This window comes from Acanthisitta chloris, unplaced genomic scaffold, assembly GCF_000695815.1.
Source record: "Acanthisitta chloris isolate BGI_N310 unplaced genomic scaffold, ASM69581v1 scaffold7252, whole genome shotgun sequence".
NCBI lineage: Eukaryota > Metazoa > Chordata > Aves > Passeriformes > Acanthisittidae > Acanthisitta > Acanthisitta chloris.
The window spans coordinates 552-19,288 of NW_008661124.1; the positions used below are offsets into that span (position 1 = coordinate 552).

Genomic DNA, 18,737 nt, shown 5'->3' on the forward strand with positions numbered 1-18,737 from the left:
GAGGGAGACGTGGGGCTCTCTCTCAGACATGCCTTTGTGCAGCCCAGCTGAGCTTGGTGTCCCTCCTCAACCCCTGAGTGGTGGGAGCAGACCCAGGACAGGTGTCACTGGAGGCTTGTGCAGCCCTGTGTTTCCATAGCCAGGGAACTGTGTGCTGCCAATGGGTCATGGAAAAGAAAACCTCATGAAATTTTGATTGCATGGATTTAGTGGGGCTCTGATAGCAGAGGGGAGGTATTGTGTGGAGTTGAGAGCAGGTTCTTGTCTCCAGAATCTTATGCTGCTTGAAAGCACATGCTGTTAAACAATTCCAGCTCTTGCACAAAGGAAAGATGGGGAGGATGAGTAGTGGCTGCAGGCCCCAAGCAGTTTAATTCCCTGAGTTTGAGATTTCAGGAGCAGGAAGAAGGGACTGAGTGATGAGTTATCTTTACCTGTTCAGCTGAGTGCTGTACTGTTGGCTGTGTAATTTGGGATAGAAAATATACCAATATTTAATGCATTATTTACTTTACTGTAACTTTTGGAATACTGTCTTGTTTACTTTAGTGTTGGAATAGCCCTTAATATTTTTGTACTTTGAGCAAATACTTGGATCCCTCTTGGGGTATTTGTTCAGTTACAGACCCCGTCTGTGATTTCAGGAGTTGTTTTACTAATACCTGATTCTGCAGTTTGTGTGCAACTTTCTTGTTTATCCCACATATGCAGTAAAGTATCTTTTTATCAAAGTATCTCTTTTAATGTAAGCGTGAGTGAGGGAATAGGAAAGGGAAGACAAAAGCTTGGAGCACTTGGTGCAGACTAATTTGAAGAATATTGAGGGGACAGTTTTTGGAACAAGGCATTTGAAGTATGAACCAAAGTTCTCTTTTTATCTTCTTTCATGATAGTGAAATGCTGTGCTTGTTCCTGAATCCTGTGACCTAGGATCACTTGATTGCTTTACTTCCGTGAAGTTTCAGCTTGAGCTGTTCTACTATTTTTTTTTGTATGATAAGCTGCTTAGGTGCAGCAATTGAAGCTTCACATGTCATTCTCCATGCTTGGTTCAACTAATTCTGGGTAATTCTTCAAGGCTCAAAGACATTGAATGCATGGTAAAATGCTTGATGCATCATGTCTTTGAGTTGAAAATCAGATGCTCCCTTTTTTATCAGAGTAGGACTAGGAAAAAAATATCTGAAGATGATGGCTTAAATCTGCATCCTCTGTAGAGATGTGTTAGTAGGTATTTTTGAACTCATACAGAGACTAAGGTCCCTGTTGAACTGGGGGACTCCCTGAGGAATGATGACTGCCTGGATGTATTTCCTTGTAAGATGCTTTGCAGTGGTTTAGCTAAAAGGGGGTTTGTGCATGTCAGTTAAAAGGCCTTTATTTTTTCAAGGGTCTTGGAAATTCCCAGAGGGAATATGAAAGGCAAGTTGTCCTCTACAGCATCCGCAATCAGTTACGGTACCGGAATAACTTAGGTGAGTAAAGAACCAAAGTAATTTCTAATTGCTGTCCCATTCTGCTGTGTAGAAGGTTGTCTTCACTGTAAAACTGCAAGAACAAGCCCAGTCCAAAGGTCCCTCCTTACTTGGAAAGAAATACTTTTAAGTAACAAAACAGCGAAAAATAACTTGACTTTTGAGCCTATTTGGCAACTTTTCTAGCAAAGCGCTCTATAAGGTTACTGGTTTGGCAGGTGGAACTGAATTCATGTTGTAGTTCTGCAGTATTTTCCAGAAAGTTATGATATGCTAAGAGAAGATTTGACTAACAAAGCCTGTCACTAGAGGAGGTGCAGACAGTGACCCTGACTCACATGAGCTATTAGCTATGACTTGTTTACAGGCTCTGAATTTGGTTTACATTGACTGCATCCATTTGTCTTCCAAAGTAGATAATAGTTTCACTAATTAAAAGATAATTTTCTACAGTCTGTGTGAGTTCTCAGTGGGTCACTCCTGGTAACTTGTTGGATGCATCTGCTATGTCCTGGTGTCATCCTTAATGGCTCTGAAACTACTTGGCTGCTGAGTGCCCTGCACCATTGCTTCACTTTACTTGTAGCTTTCTGTCAGTTGCCATTATGCTGGTTTTAATCCTTTTGTTGTATCACTTTTTTAAAGAAAAATTGAACATCATAGAAGAGTGTAATTTTTTTCTCCCCTTGTAGTTAAGCACGTCAAGAAAGATGAACGTAAATATTATGAAGATCTGTTAAAATACAGTCGAGATCATCTCATGCTGTACCCTTATCATTTGTCTGACATCATGGTGAAAGGTCTGAGGGTAACACCATTTTCCTATTACACAGGTATAATGGAGGTGAGTGCAGAACTGTGGTGAGAGTGTGGTGTTCTCTGTCTAGAGATGTTGGCAGAGGCCCTGTAATGCATACAAGGCAGTGTCAGGTAGTTGGTTTCAGTTTATGTAGGGTCTGCTAAGAAGTAAGGGAAGTTTCTAGAGAACTTCTTGTACCTGCAATTTTTTTTACTTTCTGCTCTGTTAGCTTTTCAAGAGTTCTACTTTGTTATGTGGAGCTGGGATGGGACTCACTCTGAGGCCAAGCTTTCTTTTTTTGACTTTTCACTTCAAACTGTAAGAGAAATACTTCATTTTCATAGATTAATAAAACAAAGAGAATGACCATTTTTAAAAACAGCCCATTTGGTTATTTTCCTTTTTGTTTCATACCATATTAGAAGCTTTTTGAAAAGCCCCGGTTATTTTCCTTTTTGTTTCAAAGAGAGCACTTAACCATATTAGAAGCTTTTTGAAAAGCCCAAAAGCAGATTCATTTTATGAGGTCAAAGATGGTTCTGTTTTCTGTCCGCAACCTTTTTTTATTTTTGTTGGATATTAGAAGTGCTTTTATTCTGTGTATAGTGATTGCAGACATAATGGATTAGTTCTTAGTTTATTCTGTTACTGCCGTTAGCAATTCTGTGTGGTGTTTTTTTGTGAAGAGAAATACAAGATTTTGTTTATTAATCTTTCAGTCAGCATTTTTTTGCAAAGCTTAGATTAAACAGAAGTCTCACTTTTTATGTAATTAACTTGTTGTGTAAGGATTAATTGAATAACTGGCAAGTTTGGTAAGGTAACTGACTTTAATAGCTTTAAATTTTGTTTTGTTAATAAAAAAGCAAAATGGCAAATAGAATTTTTGACCTGTTTCTCTGCAACAATTACTTTCTTCTTGCAACTTAATAGTTTTTATTTCTTTTTAAGGATATAATGAACAGTGAAAAAAGCTATGATTCATTACCCAACTTCACTGCTGCTGACTGTAAGTATTACCTAGGTGCATTACAGCTCTCAGTGAGTTGGAAATAAGGAGCTTCTGAAAATGGATTTGCAGGCATCTGTTTGCTTGAACAGCAAATGTGTGTGAGAATGATGGTGTCAGAGCATTTAAACAGTCAGAGCAGTGATAGCAAGGAGCATGTGCTTGTCATCGAGAGTTCTGTCTGTGTGGACAGGACTGGAATTGGGCTGGTTTGAGCACAGATAGCCATGGTGCAAAACCTTGTGCAGCTTCTGCCCTTGCTTGTCTTGCACTCCTGTTTGCTTGCCCTTCTGGGTGATATGCATCCCCCAGCTGAGCTGTCGGTCCTTTCCCAGTGTGTTTTTTGGCATATGTTGGACAAGACACTGAGAGGCTGTTGACACTCCTGGGAATTGGAATCAGTGTGGTTTGGGGGTGATGCACTAGAAAAGAGGGGGAAGAGAATCTGGTATTTTATGACACTCCTGGATGTGCCAGTTGTTTTATCCTGGTTTTGATTATGCTGTTCTGTGTATGGCATGGGGAGATTAGAAAGGCAAAAATGTGAACCTGGTGGTGGAGAACAGAGTAAGATCAATAGCTTGCTGAGATGACTTACAAAGCAAAACATAAACTGCTGGCTCAGGGATGGTGTTAAACCTGCCACTGAGAGTTATTTATAGTTAAAGACTTAATCCCTCACCTTTGGTACACATTTCTAAAGTTCTCTGTAAGGGTAGTGGATACTCAGGTGAGGAGTAGCCTGCAGCTTGTGAAAACAGCTGGGCTTGTTTTTAAGTGGATATTGTCAGTTAACTACTAGTTTGCCTCTATAATATTTACACCTGGGAAACAGTTAAGGAAGAGCTTTCTTCATCAGCACTGCATAGCTTGTTGGAAATCTAGAGTTAGGAGTATGAAGAGAGGAAAGACTTCCCTGGTTTCTCCCTCCAGCAATTCTGTTATCTTAGCAGCAGCTGCAGATTAGTGACTGCAGTATAATTAACTTAAACTTCTTTAATTACATTTTGTTACAGAAACTAGTCAGACCAGAAAGTTGGAGCTCAAACTGAGAGAACATGGGTTCAAACTAATAAGTAGTTCTCTAGCATCTGTTTGTAGTTCCTTAATGTTTGAAGGCTAGAGATTATAAAATCAAATTTTGATTCAGTTCAACTCAACTCCATCTTAATCATCTTCCTTAGAAGCTTAAGTGGCATTTTGTGCTCTAATTCTTAGAGTTCCAATCCAGTGCATGGTATGGGCTTTGTTAGGGGGAAGAAAGACTATTGACTGTTAATCTGAAGCATAGTTATTACCTGTAGTAATGACTGCAGCGTAAAGGAGGCAACAAAGATGGTGAAGGGCCTTGTGGGGAAGCCATGCAAGGAGTGTCTGAGGTTGCTTGGTCTGTTCAGCTTGGAGAAAAGGAAACTGAGGGGAGACCTCATTACTGTATACAACTTTCTTACAAGGGAAAGTGGAGGGGCAAGCACTGACCAGTTCTCTCTGGCAACCAGTGACAGGACCTGAGGGAATGGCCTGAAGTTGTGTCAGAAGAGGTTTAGGTTGGATACTTGAAAAAGGTTCTTCACCCAGAGGGCAGGTGGGCACTGGAATAGGCTCCACAGGGAAGCAGTCATAGCACCAAGCCTGTGTTTGAGACTCTTGGACAATGCTTTCAGGCAGATGGTGTGATTCTTGGGGATGTCCTCTGCAGGGCTGGGAATTGGACTTGATGATCCTTGTGGGTCCATTCCAACTCTGAATATTCTGTTTCCGTGATACCTGTTGATGTGAGTGTAAATGAATGGGGATGGATTATGGAAAGAATTTAGCTCTTGTAGCTATCCTTTTATGTTGGGAAGAAAGAGTAATGAAAAATATTATAGAAGTAGGTCTGATTCTTCAAAGAATGTTAAATATCTTCGGCTTAAACCTGTGTTAAGAGAAATAAAACCTTACTTATTTTTCAGGTCTAAGACTTCTTGGTATAGGAAGAAACCAGTATATTGATCTAATGAACCAATGTAGGTCTTCAAAAGTAAGTTTGTCTTTAATTTCCCCTCCCTTTTCTTCACCCTTCCCTTCCTCTCCCCCATATTATTTCACAGGAATTGAAGAATCATATAATTTCCTGGCTCTGGTCAGTGTAATAGTGTGACTAATTGAGTGTGGCATTGTGTATTGCTAATTATATTATGTTTCCTGAAGTTAATGAAGAGCTTTTTTGATTTAAAATCCAAGTATACTAAAGGAAAAGATAGTCAGTGGTACTTTCTTATTTTTTTTTGAGCAATACTCTATGGCACCACTTTGTTTATATCTCCTGGCCACTATACACATGGAATAATAATACTGGTTCTGAAAGAATTATTCCATGTTTCTATGGGTAGTTGAGATCAGAGTTTATTCTGGGACAGTCATCCATCTAGGTGTAAATTTTTGCAGTCTGTATGTTTTTCTCCAAGACAAAGCTAATGAATCTGCATAGACATCCCTGGATGTGAACAGTTCACATGGAAAACATTGTAATGAGTATTGATTGAAACAGCCTTTAGTTTGCAGCAGTTCCTTCCTTTCTTCAGGGAACTCGTAAGTGCTCTTGCAGTAGCATCACAGTCCTTCAGCTGAATGTGTGCTTACCAAAATATGCAGCTGATAGTGAACCAGAAAGTAATGGCTATGTAATGTAAGAGAAGCTATTTAGGTCTAGAAATAAATAGTATCCTCCAGTTTTTCTTTCTTGGAATGACATTCATTATACTTTTTTAGCACTGTGCTTACTGAGAATGTTGGGGTATTTTGTCCTTTAAAGTAAATAAAATACCTTCCTAAAATGTGTTTTTAAGTCATTGAACTTCTTTAAAATACCCTATTTGTATACTTTGTTTGCTTTCTTACCTGTTCACATTAGAAAAGGTTGTAAATAGTTTGAATTTGGACTTGATGCTAATGTGATGGAATACTGTGGATTCTAATTAGTGACACCTACAATATGGCTGAGTTTATGGAAAGATTTAACAATATCAGATGTAAATAGTTTTTTCCTTCCCATTTCCATGTGATTTGAGAGAGGAGGGAAACTTTTACTAAATTACAGCATGTAATGTCTCCAGTCTGTGAATATAAGGTACTTAAAATGGTTGTTTATAAAAATGGCTTTATATAGAGGTAAATGGCTGTCTGAAGTGCTCTTTATTACTATCTCAAATGGACTGTACCACTGCAGAAATTTTTCAGAAGGAAAACTGCTCACGATCTGTTACCTGTGAAGCCGGTGGAGATTGCTATAGAAGCGTGGTGGGTGGTGCAGGCTGGCTACATCACTGAGGATGACATCAAGGTACTTGAGTATGGGTTGCATCTCTGATTTTGGTTGAATACTGGTAGTCCCTGAGAACAGGGACTTGTTTTTGTGAGGAATACACAAAGATTGTTTCAGATTTATAGCAACTGTTGTGGAAGTAGATATCGGAACTAATGGAAATTGTGAAGGTTTCTTTGGCATATCCTGCACTCTCTTTGCTTTGTACTTTCTGCACTATGTACAGTGCTAAGGTGGTTTTGCATCAGGCAGTCTGTGGTAGCTAATGTGTGTGATCATATGATTTGTAGGGAACAAGCAACAAAATATGTTTTCTTAAATTGTTATTTAATCCCCGACAGGTCATTTTTGACTGAATCTTCAACTTCACTATGATTAGAATTGGAATTTCAGTGAATTCATTTGATACACATTTTCATTGTTTCTGTTCCTGGTGTCTGCTTTTCCTTGTTTGCATGTGAAAAACTTGTGAAATGATGTAATGTTTCATCTTCATTCTGCTTCATTCTCTCAGCTTTCTTTTTACAGTTAGCTAGTAATTTGATCTGGATTTATTTCCTTCTCTAGGAGTTTTTATATAGGGTAGAACGTATTTAAAGCAGTGCTAGAATCTCTTCTTTTGCTACTTCTTGGAATATTGTAGGCAGTGGCTACTTGTATTCTGACATGCCACCAACCCAGGGCAGTACACCTGACACACATTACTTTGATATTGTAATGGGCCTCATTCTAGAACGATTCTGGTTGTGTGGCTGAACACTCAGTTTGGAAGTTTTAAAGAGCAAACCTATTGTACTGTGGCCTTCACTTGCCAAATTCTTGTGCAATTACTTACTGCTCCTAGAGCTTGCATAATTTTTGTGTGGGGACAAGCTAAAATGTGTTAAGACTTTGACAGGAGCTGCAGTGAATTGTTCAGTGCAAATATTTTGGTTAAGAACATTGGTTACTTGCTGTATTATATTACTTATGGCTGATTTGAGGCTGAAGTATTTGGGGGCTTTTGAGTGGTATTAAGTGAGTTGCATAGACTCATTTCTACAAAAGACTAATATGATTTCTTTTACCTAGATTTGTACTACATCAGAGAAATCTGCTATTGATAAGATAATTGATTCAGGTCCTCAGCTCGCTGGTTCATTAGACTTCAATGTAGTTCACAGTAAGTTTTTAATGAACATTCCTTTTCTGTTTTTAGATCTTGATTAGTAAATTCTGAGTAGTGTCTGAAAACTAGGAGTAAAGTAGAAAGCTGAAGCGTAACTGGAGTTGGAGGAAAATTCTCAACAGCCTGTACAGGCTGCAGTCTAGATCTTGTGAATGATTTAATGGTGAGCAATTAGCACCTGTTGCTCTGTTATTGTTTGAGTCAATAAATTCTTTCACTAGAAACTGTCAGTAAAGACTGTGGAGCAAGGGAATGTAGAGGAAGACAAGAGAAATTAAAAATGTCAGAATTGGTAATCCTGGATGGCTAAACTGCACTCCTTGTTTTTCAAAGGAGAGTTTTTGTGCTTATTCTGCTATTTCAACATCATAAAAATGGGGCTGAAATCTAAGAGGCTGTTTTGTTTCTCAGGCGTATGCAGCTGTTACTGAAAATTGATACGGATATGTCTTTCCATTTCAGTGTAACAAGTAGTAGGTATAGACAAAACACATTAGGCAAGAGAGTACAAATTCACTGACAAAATCCTCCTTGAAAGGTCTGTGAATGTTTGGCTTACTGTAAGCAATCAAATCTATGCACTCTAGTTTTTTTATAAGAAATTGAGGCAGAATTCCACTGCCTGTTATTGAGCAGAACAAAACAAATGGGCAAAAGCAACATAGGTGAAATTGATGCTCTGGAGAGGATCTGGAACAGTATAGGGCTTAAGAAAATTAGAATTCCAAAACCACTACATGATCTTTCTCTGTCCATGGCCTGGTGTGGTTTGTGGAGAGGAGAGGGTTACACATCAAGTGTAGTAGGTTTAGAAGGATCTAATGTATGAAAAGCAATGTACAGACAATTAATGTAATGGGACTGCAAGAAGGATCGTATTTTATGGGGAAAGAGGACTGTTTAGTCCAAACAACAACACCATCAATACATTTCAGGTATATAGGTAAGGATGTATCAGCAATGTCTCTCTGAAGGAGAGACAGTGGAAATCACCCTTAGCATGCTGATTAGTCGTAATGTCACCCTGATTTGTTAAAGCTGGTTTGTTGATGCACATCATTTTGCATAGCTGTGTATGTATGACTGCCTGTGCTGAGCAGTAGTTGCATCTGTGTGAATTCAGGTTAGTTGATGGGTTAGTGCAGGAATTTTATTGAAGACCTGATTTAGGGTAGTAATTTAGCTAGATACACTGTAAATACATAGGCACATGCTATAGCTGGGCTGAGCTCTCTGTGCGTGAAATATCCTGACAATTCTACTCCGGGTGTTCAGTGACACTTCACCCCCACACAGTAATGAATATGGTGTAGATGGATTGATCTTGGGTAATACCCAAGGAATTATGGACAACATATCTGCCTTGTTTATAATGTGCAATTTAGCTTTATGCTTTGCCATTGAAGAATAGCTGTTACAAAACTTAGACTCTAAACATAACCATGCTGTAATTATTTGCCCTTCCTTAAAACCTTCTTCCTGGCTCATCTTCTCTGAAGAACTCAGTTGAGATTCTTAGTGCTCAAATCAGTTTCAAGTGGGGAAAGTGTTATTTAAATGTTTACCATATGACTGTCCTTGTATGCACTGTCCATCTGTACTTGCTGCAGCTTTGCTGATGCCTTGTGCTGAAATGCACCAGAATTTATGTTTGCAGTTGTATAAACAAGTGTTTTGTGAAGATGTGTGGCAAGGACATGTGAGGACCATCAGAAATGATGTGATTTGTGCTTTGCTACCAAGCAAGTTTGTATCCTTGCTACCAAGTGTGCAAGTTCCAGTCTGAGTAGCCAAATGTAGTGAGCATCCGTAGCTGAAAAAGCTAATTCAGGATAAAAACCTACTTCTTGACAGTACAGTGGTGATGGTGAAAGCTAAGTTAACACTTAGGCAGAGATCCACTCATGTTTGTCGAACGGAGCTGCTTCAATTTGTGGTCATTTTGCTGTGCTGTCCTGAAAGTACTTGAAGAGCTCTAAATGTGCTTCATCAGACTGTGAGTGAAGAGCTTTGGTTTAAGGTGACACCTGTTTAGTGTTAGGTATGGTGTATCGATCCATGCTTTGCAAAGAAATGTTCTACTGTGGAGACTATTGGTACAAACTACTTTAAAATCTGAATCAGCTGATGGGTGATCCATGCTTTGCAAAGAAATATTCTACTGTGGAGACTATTGGTACAAATTACTTTAAAATCTGAATCAGCTGATGGGGAAGTTACTCTATATCTTCAGTACCCTGGAAAATGCTTTTTTTTCTAAAATGGTATGCTTTTATTTATAAAGGTTTATATAACAAAGGATTTATTTACCTTGATGTACCAATATCTGATGACAGCTGTATAGCAGGTAAGTAAATATTTCACTGTATTAGATCTATGTTTTCACAGTTTCATTTCAGTTATCCTGTAGTTTTCTGTCTTGGAAGTTGCTTGTCTGTGTACATGAGTTTGCTGAGACAAAACATTTGAGCTATGCAAGCTTTTCCTGACTAAATGTTTTCAACCCTGTTAAAACAGTGTTCTTGTTGTATATAGGATTTATTTCAACTTGAATTCTTAAGTTATCTTGAACACATATGTAGGTAAGATGCGATTCTTTGTAGGAGTCATGGTGTGAATGAAAAGGTGCCCTCCTATAAGTCTGTAATGAAAAGGAAGAATAGCACAGAGAAATGTAGTTGCCTTACCAAAAAGACATGGGGTTTGGAATTCTATTTTCCAGACAGATGCAACATTTTATAGATACTAGTTGCAGTCTTCATAGGTCTTGTCACCTCAATTAGTCGGGTGCTGTGTCTTGAGAGTATGTAGGAGCTTGGATGAGTGCTGCGTATGGCTGCCCTCTGAACAACTCATTGTGCTCTGCAGGGTCTCAGGGGTGTCTGCATTCAGAAAAATGGTGCAAAGACACAAATTGTTTGGAACCTGGTCATGCAGAGGTACCTGTCATTGCTGTAGTAGAGATCATTGAAGTGAAAGTCCTTTAAATACAAGAGACTGCTTAGATAATAGCTTTGGGAGTCTCAGTTCTGGAGTGGGTGGGGTTTTTTTGTGTCCTGCTCCAATCATGGCCATGATTTAAAATCATCCACATAACAAAATCATTTTATGGGCTGGAAACTGGAAATTAGCTGTAGCAGATGAGCTGGAGAGTGCAAGGCTATGATACAATGTAGAGTGGCCTTAGTTTATATAAGAAAACATTGACAAACATTTTTCTTAAGGAGTGGGATAATTTTAAATACCACATATGCTATATTTAAGGTTTTATTCTTTGTGAGTAGAAAAGCCTCAAAATTGCAGATACCGTGAAAACTGAGGAAGTATAACCTTGTTTTTCCCTTTTTATGTAGTTTCAGTTTAATAATAAGTTACCAAACTCTAATTTTGAAAGTAATTCTTCTTTCAGTACCACCACTTGAAGGTTTTGTGATGAATAGAGTGCAAGGTGATTACTTTGAAACACTCCTGTACAAGATATTTGTTTCAATAGATGAACACACCAATGTGGCAGAGGTAAGTAAAACCTAACCTGTGTCAGGGAGACAGGAACACTTGAAAATGGCCCAAAGCACACTGCTGAAAATACTTAAGGCAGAGATATGGATTGATCTTATTTGGAGAGATTGCCAGGCTTAAGATGCAACCTTTAGATTCCAATTCAGTGAAATAATTCCATCAGCCAAAATGAATTTATACAGGAGTGACTAGACATTTATATGAACTAGAACTGGAACAGTCAGTTTTGCTAGTATGAAATAAGAAAAGTAATTTTTTCCTTGGCAGTGAAAGCATGCAGGGTGTTGGCTTAAAGTAGGAATGTCGCTTTTGCAGAAGGATAGTTTTAGTATGAGAAATAAATTTTCTTAAGGTCTTATTCTCAAGCCTTGTGAATAAACACCTGGAAAACACCCATTAAATACATCCAGGATTTGCTTTCTGCTTTGTGTGTCTTCTGATATATACATGGTTAACCTAGAATTACACAGTGGAAGATAAACATTTCTTCTGCATGCTTTCAAGTGGGAAAAATGATGAGATTTTGTCCTCTTTTTTTCATCACTCTCAGTGAATTAAAATTTGCTCCTACCAGTACAGACTGGGTTTAAAAACAAGAAGATGCAGAGGCCCCAAGTGGTGAATTACCCTGTGTTGTCAGCTCTGTATTGCTGACTCTTTCTTTTTTTTTTTTTTAGCTCGCAAACGTGTTAGAGATTGACTTATCTCTGGTGAAGGTAAGTGTGTATAATGCATGCATAGAACTTGATATGGAAAGTTCACAGTCTTGCAGCCTGGTTTCATATAACAGTTCCTTAATATGTGTGTGTGTTTCTTCAGAATGCTGTGTCCATGTATTGTCGGTTAGGCTTTGCTCATAAAAAAGGCCAAGTAATAAACCTGGATAATCTTCATCCATCATGGAAGAATGTTCCTTCGGTAAACAGACTGAAGTAAGTGTCTTCACTCCTTCTCAAGGCTTATTTTTCTCATTGAAGGGAAAACGTAGAACCACAATCTGATTGTAAAGCTATTCGTTGTTTTCTTTGACTTCTGCAATAGCAAAGCTCCTTGGCTTACTAATGTGTACAATGACAAGAATCTTGATCCACTTGTTAATGTGAGGATAAGGAATGGTAATTTAGCCTGTAAACTCAATGTACTGCTCTTGGTGCTGTTACTTAGTGTTGGCTTTTTGACCTTTAGATGCTTAGTTGCTTTTCCAGCAGACGAATGTACATCTGCTTTAAACTCCTGGGGCCAGAAATGACACCTGTCAATGTGCTAGTACAAAGGCTGTGGCTCTTGGCACTGCTGGCAGTGAATATGTATATGTAGTCTGCTTGCTTGCTGTCAGGTGTCTCTGCAGTTCTGCCAGTGACTCATGTGTATGTGTATCTATATCACATCCTGGGAAAGTGATGTTAATACTACTCAAGAAAGAGTTTTCCAAGTCATAGTGCCAAATTGCATTAATTAAGAATTGTCAGGCACTTTTAATTCAATGTCTGCTAAACTATTCAAAATGACTGTTGTGCCTATTTTCTTTAATGCTTATTCAGACTGTGAGAACAAAGTGGATTAGACTTTCCCATTGGATTCTTCTTCAACTATATGATATTGGTTTGATTGTTCAGATTTCTTTTGCAATCTGGTATTTTCAAACCTCCAATAAACCTTTCTGCTGAAGCTAAAGTTTCAGCAGATATCCCTCTGAGGGATATCAAGCTTGACTGGTTTAGGGCCTAGAAGTATTGGAAGGCAGGTGTTGGGTATGCCTGTGCATGGACTACTAGCACTGGAAGGCAGAGATACTTCTCTGGTGCTACAGTGACCGATAGATGTGGATTTTAATTCACATTAATAGGAGTACTTTGGACCCTCAAAAGATGCTGCTTTCATGGGACAGTGGGGAAAACAGAAGCCCCATGCAGGAAGCTGGGTCATCAGCCACAGATACAGATACCAACAGTCAAGATGATCCAGGTTAGCACTAACAGTAAATTTTAATACCTTAGGATCAATTATTTTTATATTTCTGGAGTGGCATAGGCTGTAAACGGGCCTAGAAACAAGTGAAACACAAATTGTGTAGATCCTTTTTTCATATGGAATATCCAGTGGGGGAGGTGGTGTCAACTTCTTGCTTGAAAATTCTTTGGCCAAATAGCTTTTTTTCTGAAGATGAGACTGATCTGTATTGTGGATATAAATTGACACAAAGATACCAACTTCTGAATTAAGTCAGTCAGTAGTTTAGTAGTAATAAGGGAATTCTGTTTTACTCAGTATGCCAATAACTAACTTCTTTTTTTTAAAATAGATTTGACTTGATGATACTGGTTTTAAATAAAACAGATGTGTTCATCTACTTTCTTTTTGTTTTCTATTAGCTGAAACAGCCAGTGTGAGCAGCCTGAACCTGTCCAGTGGGCACACAAAGCGCATTGCCTTTCTGTTTGATTCTACTCTCACTGCCTTTTTAATGATGGGAAATCTTTCACCAGTATGTCACAATTGTTTGATGTATTATTCCAAGAACAAATATGTAGAGCTTTAAATTGCTTTGATTTCAATATAGTACAGTTGTAATTATTTAAAAAAACTTATGTATTGTTTGTTGAGAAGTGTTTTTGCTTAATAAAACTTACAGTTGCCCATTCCATTCTCAAGAATAAGAAAGTTTTGTTCTGTTGTTCCAGAACTTGAAGAGTCATGCAGTCACTATGTTTGAAGTTGGGAAACTCTCAGACGAGAGTCTTGACAGCTTCTTGGTGGAGCTGGAAAAGGTAATCTGTTACATATTTGGCAAAATGCTTTTTCAGCGCTTGAAGGGTTAAAGGAGCCAACATGCTCCCCCCTGGTATTTCCTTGTTTAAAACTTACTATTTAGCAATGCAATAACAAGAACAAACACCTCATCATACTGATATTCACCACATTTGTGTCTCTGGTGACTTTCCAGGACACCATGCGTGTGTGTGTGTGTGTGGTGTGTCTGAGCAGTGAGCTCATGGATTACACTTGCCCAAGTGTGTGTACACACACCTGTGTTAGGTCAATGGATGTCATTTTAATAGTAATTTTGCACATAATCTAATAGTTAATATTTCTGAAAGTTTGCAAATAATTTTGTAGGAAAATTTGACCATTATGTGTTGGAATGCTTAGTCTATCCACCTGTCAAAGATAATTCTAGAAGGACAACCATAGGATTATCTAGGAGTACTGCTGTTAACTGCTGCACCATTTTATACCAGTCAGGATGACTGGACACTTAAATCCTTTCACTTAAAGACCGAGTCATGGTTCTGATTTACAGATCTTGTCTTTGTGTACTTGTTGACCATTCCACTAGCATGGCTACGACTTGCTTTCCATTTGACAATTGCTGTAGATCACCTTTGTGTATAAGCTGTATGGTTGTTACTTAATTTCAAAGCTTTAAAATGCTGATTTGTTACTATTTCCTTTTGTGTAATTGATGCTTATGGAAACAACCTGCGACTTGTATGCATTTGTTTTGTTCTTGTTAGGTTCAAAGCACAGGTGAAGGGGAAGCACAACGTTACTTCGATCATGCACTTACTCTGAGAAATACGATACTGTTTTTGAGGCACAATAAAGACCTGGGGGCACAAGCTGTACAGCCTGAGCAACCAAATAATGGTACTGTGAGCACTTCTGGAAATCCTTAAATTTGTCTACTTGTCTGCCATAGAGTCAAGCTTTCTGTCTGTGCTGCTGTTCTAGAGAGCAGTCTGTATCCTACTTGTGTAAAAATACTTTGAAGCCAAACCATCACTTTTTCATCGTCTTTTGAGTCTGTGTTACTGGGTTTGCCTACTGAGTGACAGTTTTGGTTTTCAAGGCTTGAACGTAACATCCAGAGCGACAGATAAAAGCATAGTTGTGGCAGGACAAGCTGAATTTGAGAAAGAGATTGGTTTCAAGTCATGTGCTTCTGAAAGCCAAATGGAGGTGTTGTTTATTCAGAGTGGTTCTATGAAAGAAACAGTTTTGAAGTCACAAAAGGGAGTGCTTTCTTTTCAGGGTGTGGGTTTGGGTTGTTTGTTTAGTTTTGGTTTGTTTGTTTGGGTTTTGTTTTGTTTCATCTTTTATTGAAGTCTCACCTAACTTCCTCAGTATCTCTGTGTCTAACTCCTGCACTCAGTTAGTTGGTGAGGAGCAAACTGTAGTTCAGTGCCAGACAACCCTTTATGCCTGGAACAGGTAAAGTTATGTACACATTTAGTAAAATTTACCCCAGTTATTTAAGACTTCATTGTGGTCAGTACTGTATTCATGGCACCAGGGGAGAATGGAAAATCTGAAATCATATTTTGTGTTGTATGATCCATTTTAAGAAATAATTTAAGAATCTTATGTTTTGAACATAGGGTTCCCCTTGGACCTGTTACGATGTGAGAGTTTGCTCGGCTTGGATCCAGCTACCTGCAGCAGAGTTCTCAACAAAAATTATACTCTACTGGTTTCCATGGCACCACTCACCAATGAAATTCGACCTATTAGCAGCTGTACACCCCAGGTGAAAAAAACACTGGGGGATTCCCCCCCATCTAGTAATGTATCTTCTTAATAGCTCATTTTGGATACATCTGTTAGATGTCCCTTTTAAACTGGCAAAGCTATTGGCATGTAGAATATTGTAATTAAACTGAGAAAAGATTTAGTTGAGGAAAAATGTCAATGTCTAGTAAATTAAATTTGTTTTAATTATTAAGAGCTTATCTTTTCAAGTAGAGTCAATGATATAGACTTTGTTCTTGAATTTAGATTCATAGAAAATACCTTACTGTTACCTTTCTGTGAAGGTTCCTGGACTAAGTACCTAGAATATCATCAGTAGCGGAGTAATATATCAGTACCCCAGTGCTACAAAACTGGATAGATATTTCTTTACAACTGTTGATTCTTAAATGATATCTGTCTGTATGATAGTTGCAATATTAAGTTATTTCTCATTTCTTGGATAATCTTTCTTCAGCATATTGGACCTGCAATACCAGAAGTCAGTTCAGTCTGGTTCAAACTGTATATTTACCATATAACTGGACAAGGACCACCTTCTCTCTTGCTCTCTAAAGGAACACGTCTTCGAAAGCTTCCAGACATTTTTCAGGTAGCATATGCTTGGATTTATTCTTCCTTCTCCAAATATTTCACATATGTGCTGTTTGCTATTGAGGGATAACCGTTGAAGTCAGAGGTACAGTTCGTTGTAGATGATGTTCCTTTTCTAGAAGCAAGTTTTATATAGCATCTTGGTTTTTTTTCTTTTGAGGTCCTGAAAAAGGGATTGTACATAGGTCTGTCACTGTCAGAATGTGATTTGTGTATTTGATGCCACTCCTTTCAATCGTGGTGTAAAATGTGGTACTGCAGTCTTGAATTGAAGTTTGTTAGCCCATTCCTAGAGTATTATAAAGATGTAGTAAAGCTATGTGAAAAGACAGAGACCAAGTATATTGTGCTTTCTCTAGTATCTTGCAGCAAAGGCCCTTCTACATATAATTTTGCCTGGTTTAGAAGATGTCTAACATCATCTTCCAGTTTGTCCAATACTGTGATGGAGTCTTTGAAGTTATTTGCTGTAATTATCCTTGCAGTTAGGGGGTGACAGATTCCTGTTCAAAATAGGATCTGAACTTTTGTGGTTGGCAAACTTCTGTCTTTACCAGGAATATGAACATGAGTGATCCTTGGTACTAAGTATAACACTGTAGAGCTCTAGTTACCTGTGGCAACTTCCTAGTTGTAACAACATGCTAATGCCTAACTCTAGGATTTCACTTGATGTGCTTTGGGTAGTTCATTGCGACTGTAAATATTCTTTAATTTCTCTCTTTCAGGGTTACGATCGCTTACTAATAACTTCTTGGGGTCATGACCCAGGAGTAGTTCCTACTTCGAATGTGCTCACAATGTTGAATGATGCTTTAACACATTCTGCTGTTCTAATTCAGGTACAGAGTGCTCTATATAAATGATGAAAATGTGCCTCATTTTTTAAGTTAAGCTGTTACATGGTAGAGGAGATGAACAGTGTAGGAGAACTACACTTTTGCCAGGAGCTGGAGAGTATGTTTATGTTCTATAGCTAGTGTTGCCCTGTTCAGTGGTGGTTAAGACGTGGGTTTTGAACAGAATAGAATGCACATGCGTAGGTGTTACTGTGTATGGGCAAGCATAGAGTTTTGCTAGTTATAAGTAGAGGTGATGGGGAAACTGAGTGAAAGTGAAGGGTCCACAACATTTTAGACATCAGTGATATAAGGTAGCTGATATTATGAGCTGCTATTCAAGAAATCCACTTTTTTTGGAGTAGTTAGCTCTTTCGGTGAAGTATGAGCAAAACAAGCTGTCTGACACAAACAGCAGAACAGATTGGGTTGGTCAGTTTTGGAGAAGTAAAATAGCTTCCTCCTCAGTTTCTTTGGTTCAGCTGAACTCTCGGAATGAGCGATTTAAATAGATGTTTAATATTGTAACAAACATAAAATTGCACATTCTCAAAGGCCAAATTGTGAGCAGCCTGCGACTGCTTAGAAAGGTTCTGTATGTAGGGATGGATGCTCTGTTTTGCTCCCGAAGTGCTTAGCCTTTAGGAAATATGTTTACAGCCAGTAATCAGAGAGAAAAATTGCTCCTCTTCACTGAAGTTTAACTTCATTGTGTTTACTCACAGGCATTTTAAGGGGAAAGGTAGAGTACTTCAATTATTTCAGCTGAGCAAGATAAATACCTTGAGCTGTTTATTTGTTTCGTAAACTTGGCTGGTACCCCTTAAAAGAGAGCACAAGTAGGACTAAGCTAAGCTGATGAGTATTTTTTTATGTTCCTAATCTAATTTCTTGATGTTCAGGGTCATGGCATGCATGGAATGGGAGAAACAATGCACATACCTTTCCCATTTGATGAAGCTGAGCAGCAGGGAGGTAACTGATTGTCTTTATGCAATCTTTGCACCACATTACACATCTCTTGCATGTTACCTTGTGCAGTAGGGTTGCAATAATCCTTTCAATACAAGTTTTGTTGAACTTGTGAGCCAAATTAGATGGAGAAACTGAAAGTATTTAAATGGTTGACAAGTCTATTCTGAGCTTAGAGATAGTGTCATCTCTTTTCTATCTTCTCGGTCCTAATTAGAATGTGTTTTCTGGCCTCTCTTCTCTCCTAACACAGATATAAAGAAGTAACTTCCACAAACACCTCCAAATCTTTCTTTGTGCATACTTGCTTATTAACTAGCATATTCCTTACCTGCATAAAAAAATCTTCCATATATTGTATTCAGCATTTCTAAATGGTAAGACAGGAGAGACCAAAGCTGAACAAATTTACCTCAGTTATTAGCACTAGGAACTATTATGGAGGGTTTTTTTCCCCAGGAAGAGCTTTGCTAGCAAAATCTATTCCTTTAGAGTCTGCCTAGATGAATGGATTTTGGAAAGCAG

General features: G+C 38.3%; 1 protein-coding gene across 1 annotated transcript in view; it reads left to right on the forward strand.

Moving 5' to 3' along the window:
* Positions 1-1,390: 1,390 nt before the first annotated feature.
* Positions 1,391-18,737, forward strand: part of FAM91A1 (family with sequence similarity 91, member A1) — a gene marked incomplete at its 5' end in the record, with an annotated part of 21,554 nt that continues 4,207 nt past the window's right edge. The window contains 18 exons of the mRNA XM_009070115.1: positions 1,391-1,475; positions 2,168-2,319; positions 3,226-3,283; positions 5,239-5,306; positions 6,495-6,608; positions 7,662-7,752; positions 10,043-10,105; positions 11,168-11,274; positions 11,955-11,993; positions 12,097-12,209; positions 13,124-13,242; positions 13,650-13,762; positions 13,959-14,045; positions 14,793-14,925; positions 15,657-15,805; positions 16,265-16,399; positions 17,130-17,243; positions 18,143-18,215. Coding sequence (XP_009068363.1) covers positions 1,391-1,475; positions 2,168-2,319; positions 3,226-3,283; positions 5,239-5,306; positions 6,495-6,608; positions 7,662-7,752; positions 10,043-10,105; positions 11,168-11,274; positions 11,955-11,993; positions 12,097-12,209; positions 13,124-13,242; positions 13,650-13,762; positions 13,959-14,045; positions 14,793-14,925; positions 15,657-15,805; positions 16,265-16,399; positions 17,130-17,243; positions 18,143-18,215 — 1,813 coding nt within the window. The remainder of the gene's footprint in view (positions 1,476-2,167; positions 2,320-3,225; positions 3,284-5,238; positions 5,307-6,494; positions 6,609-7,661; positions 7,753-10,042; positions 10,106-11,167; positions 11,275-11,954; positions 11,994-12,096; positions 12,210-13,123; positions 13,243-13,649; positions 13,763-13,958; positions 14,046-14,792; positions 14,926-15,656; positions 15,806-16,264; positions 16,400-17,129; positions 17,244-18,142; positions 18,216-18,737) is intronic.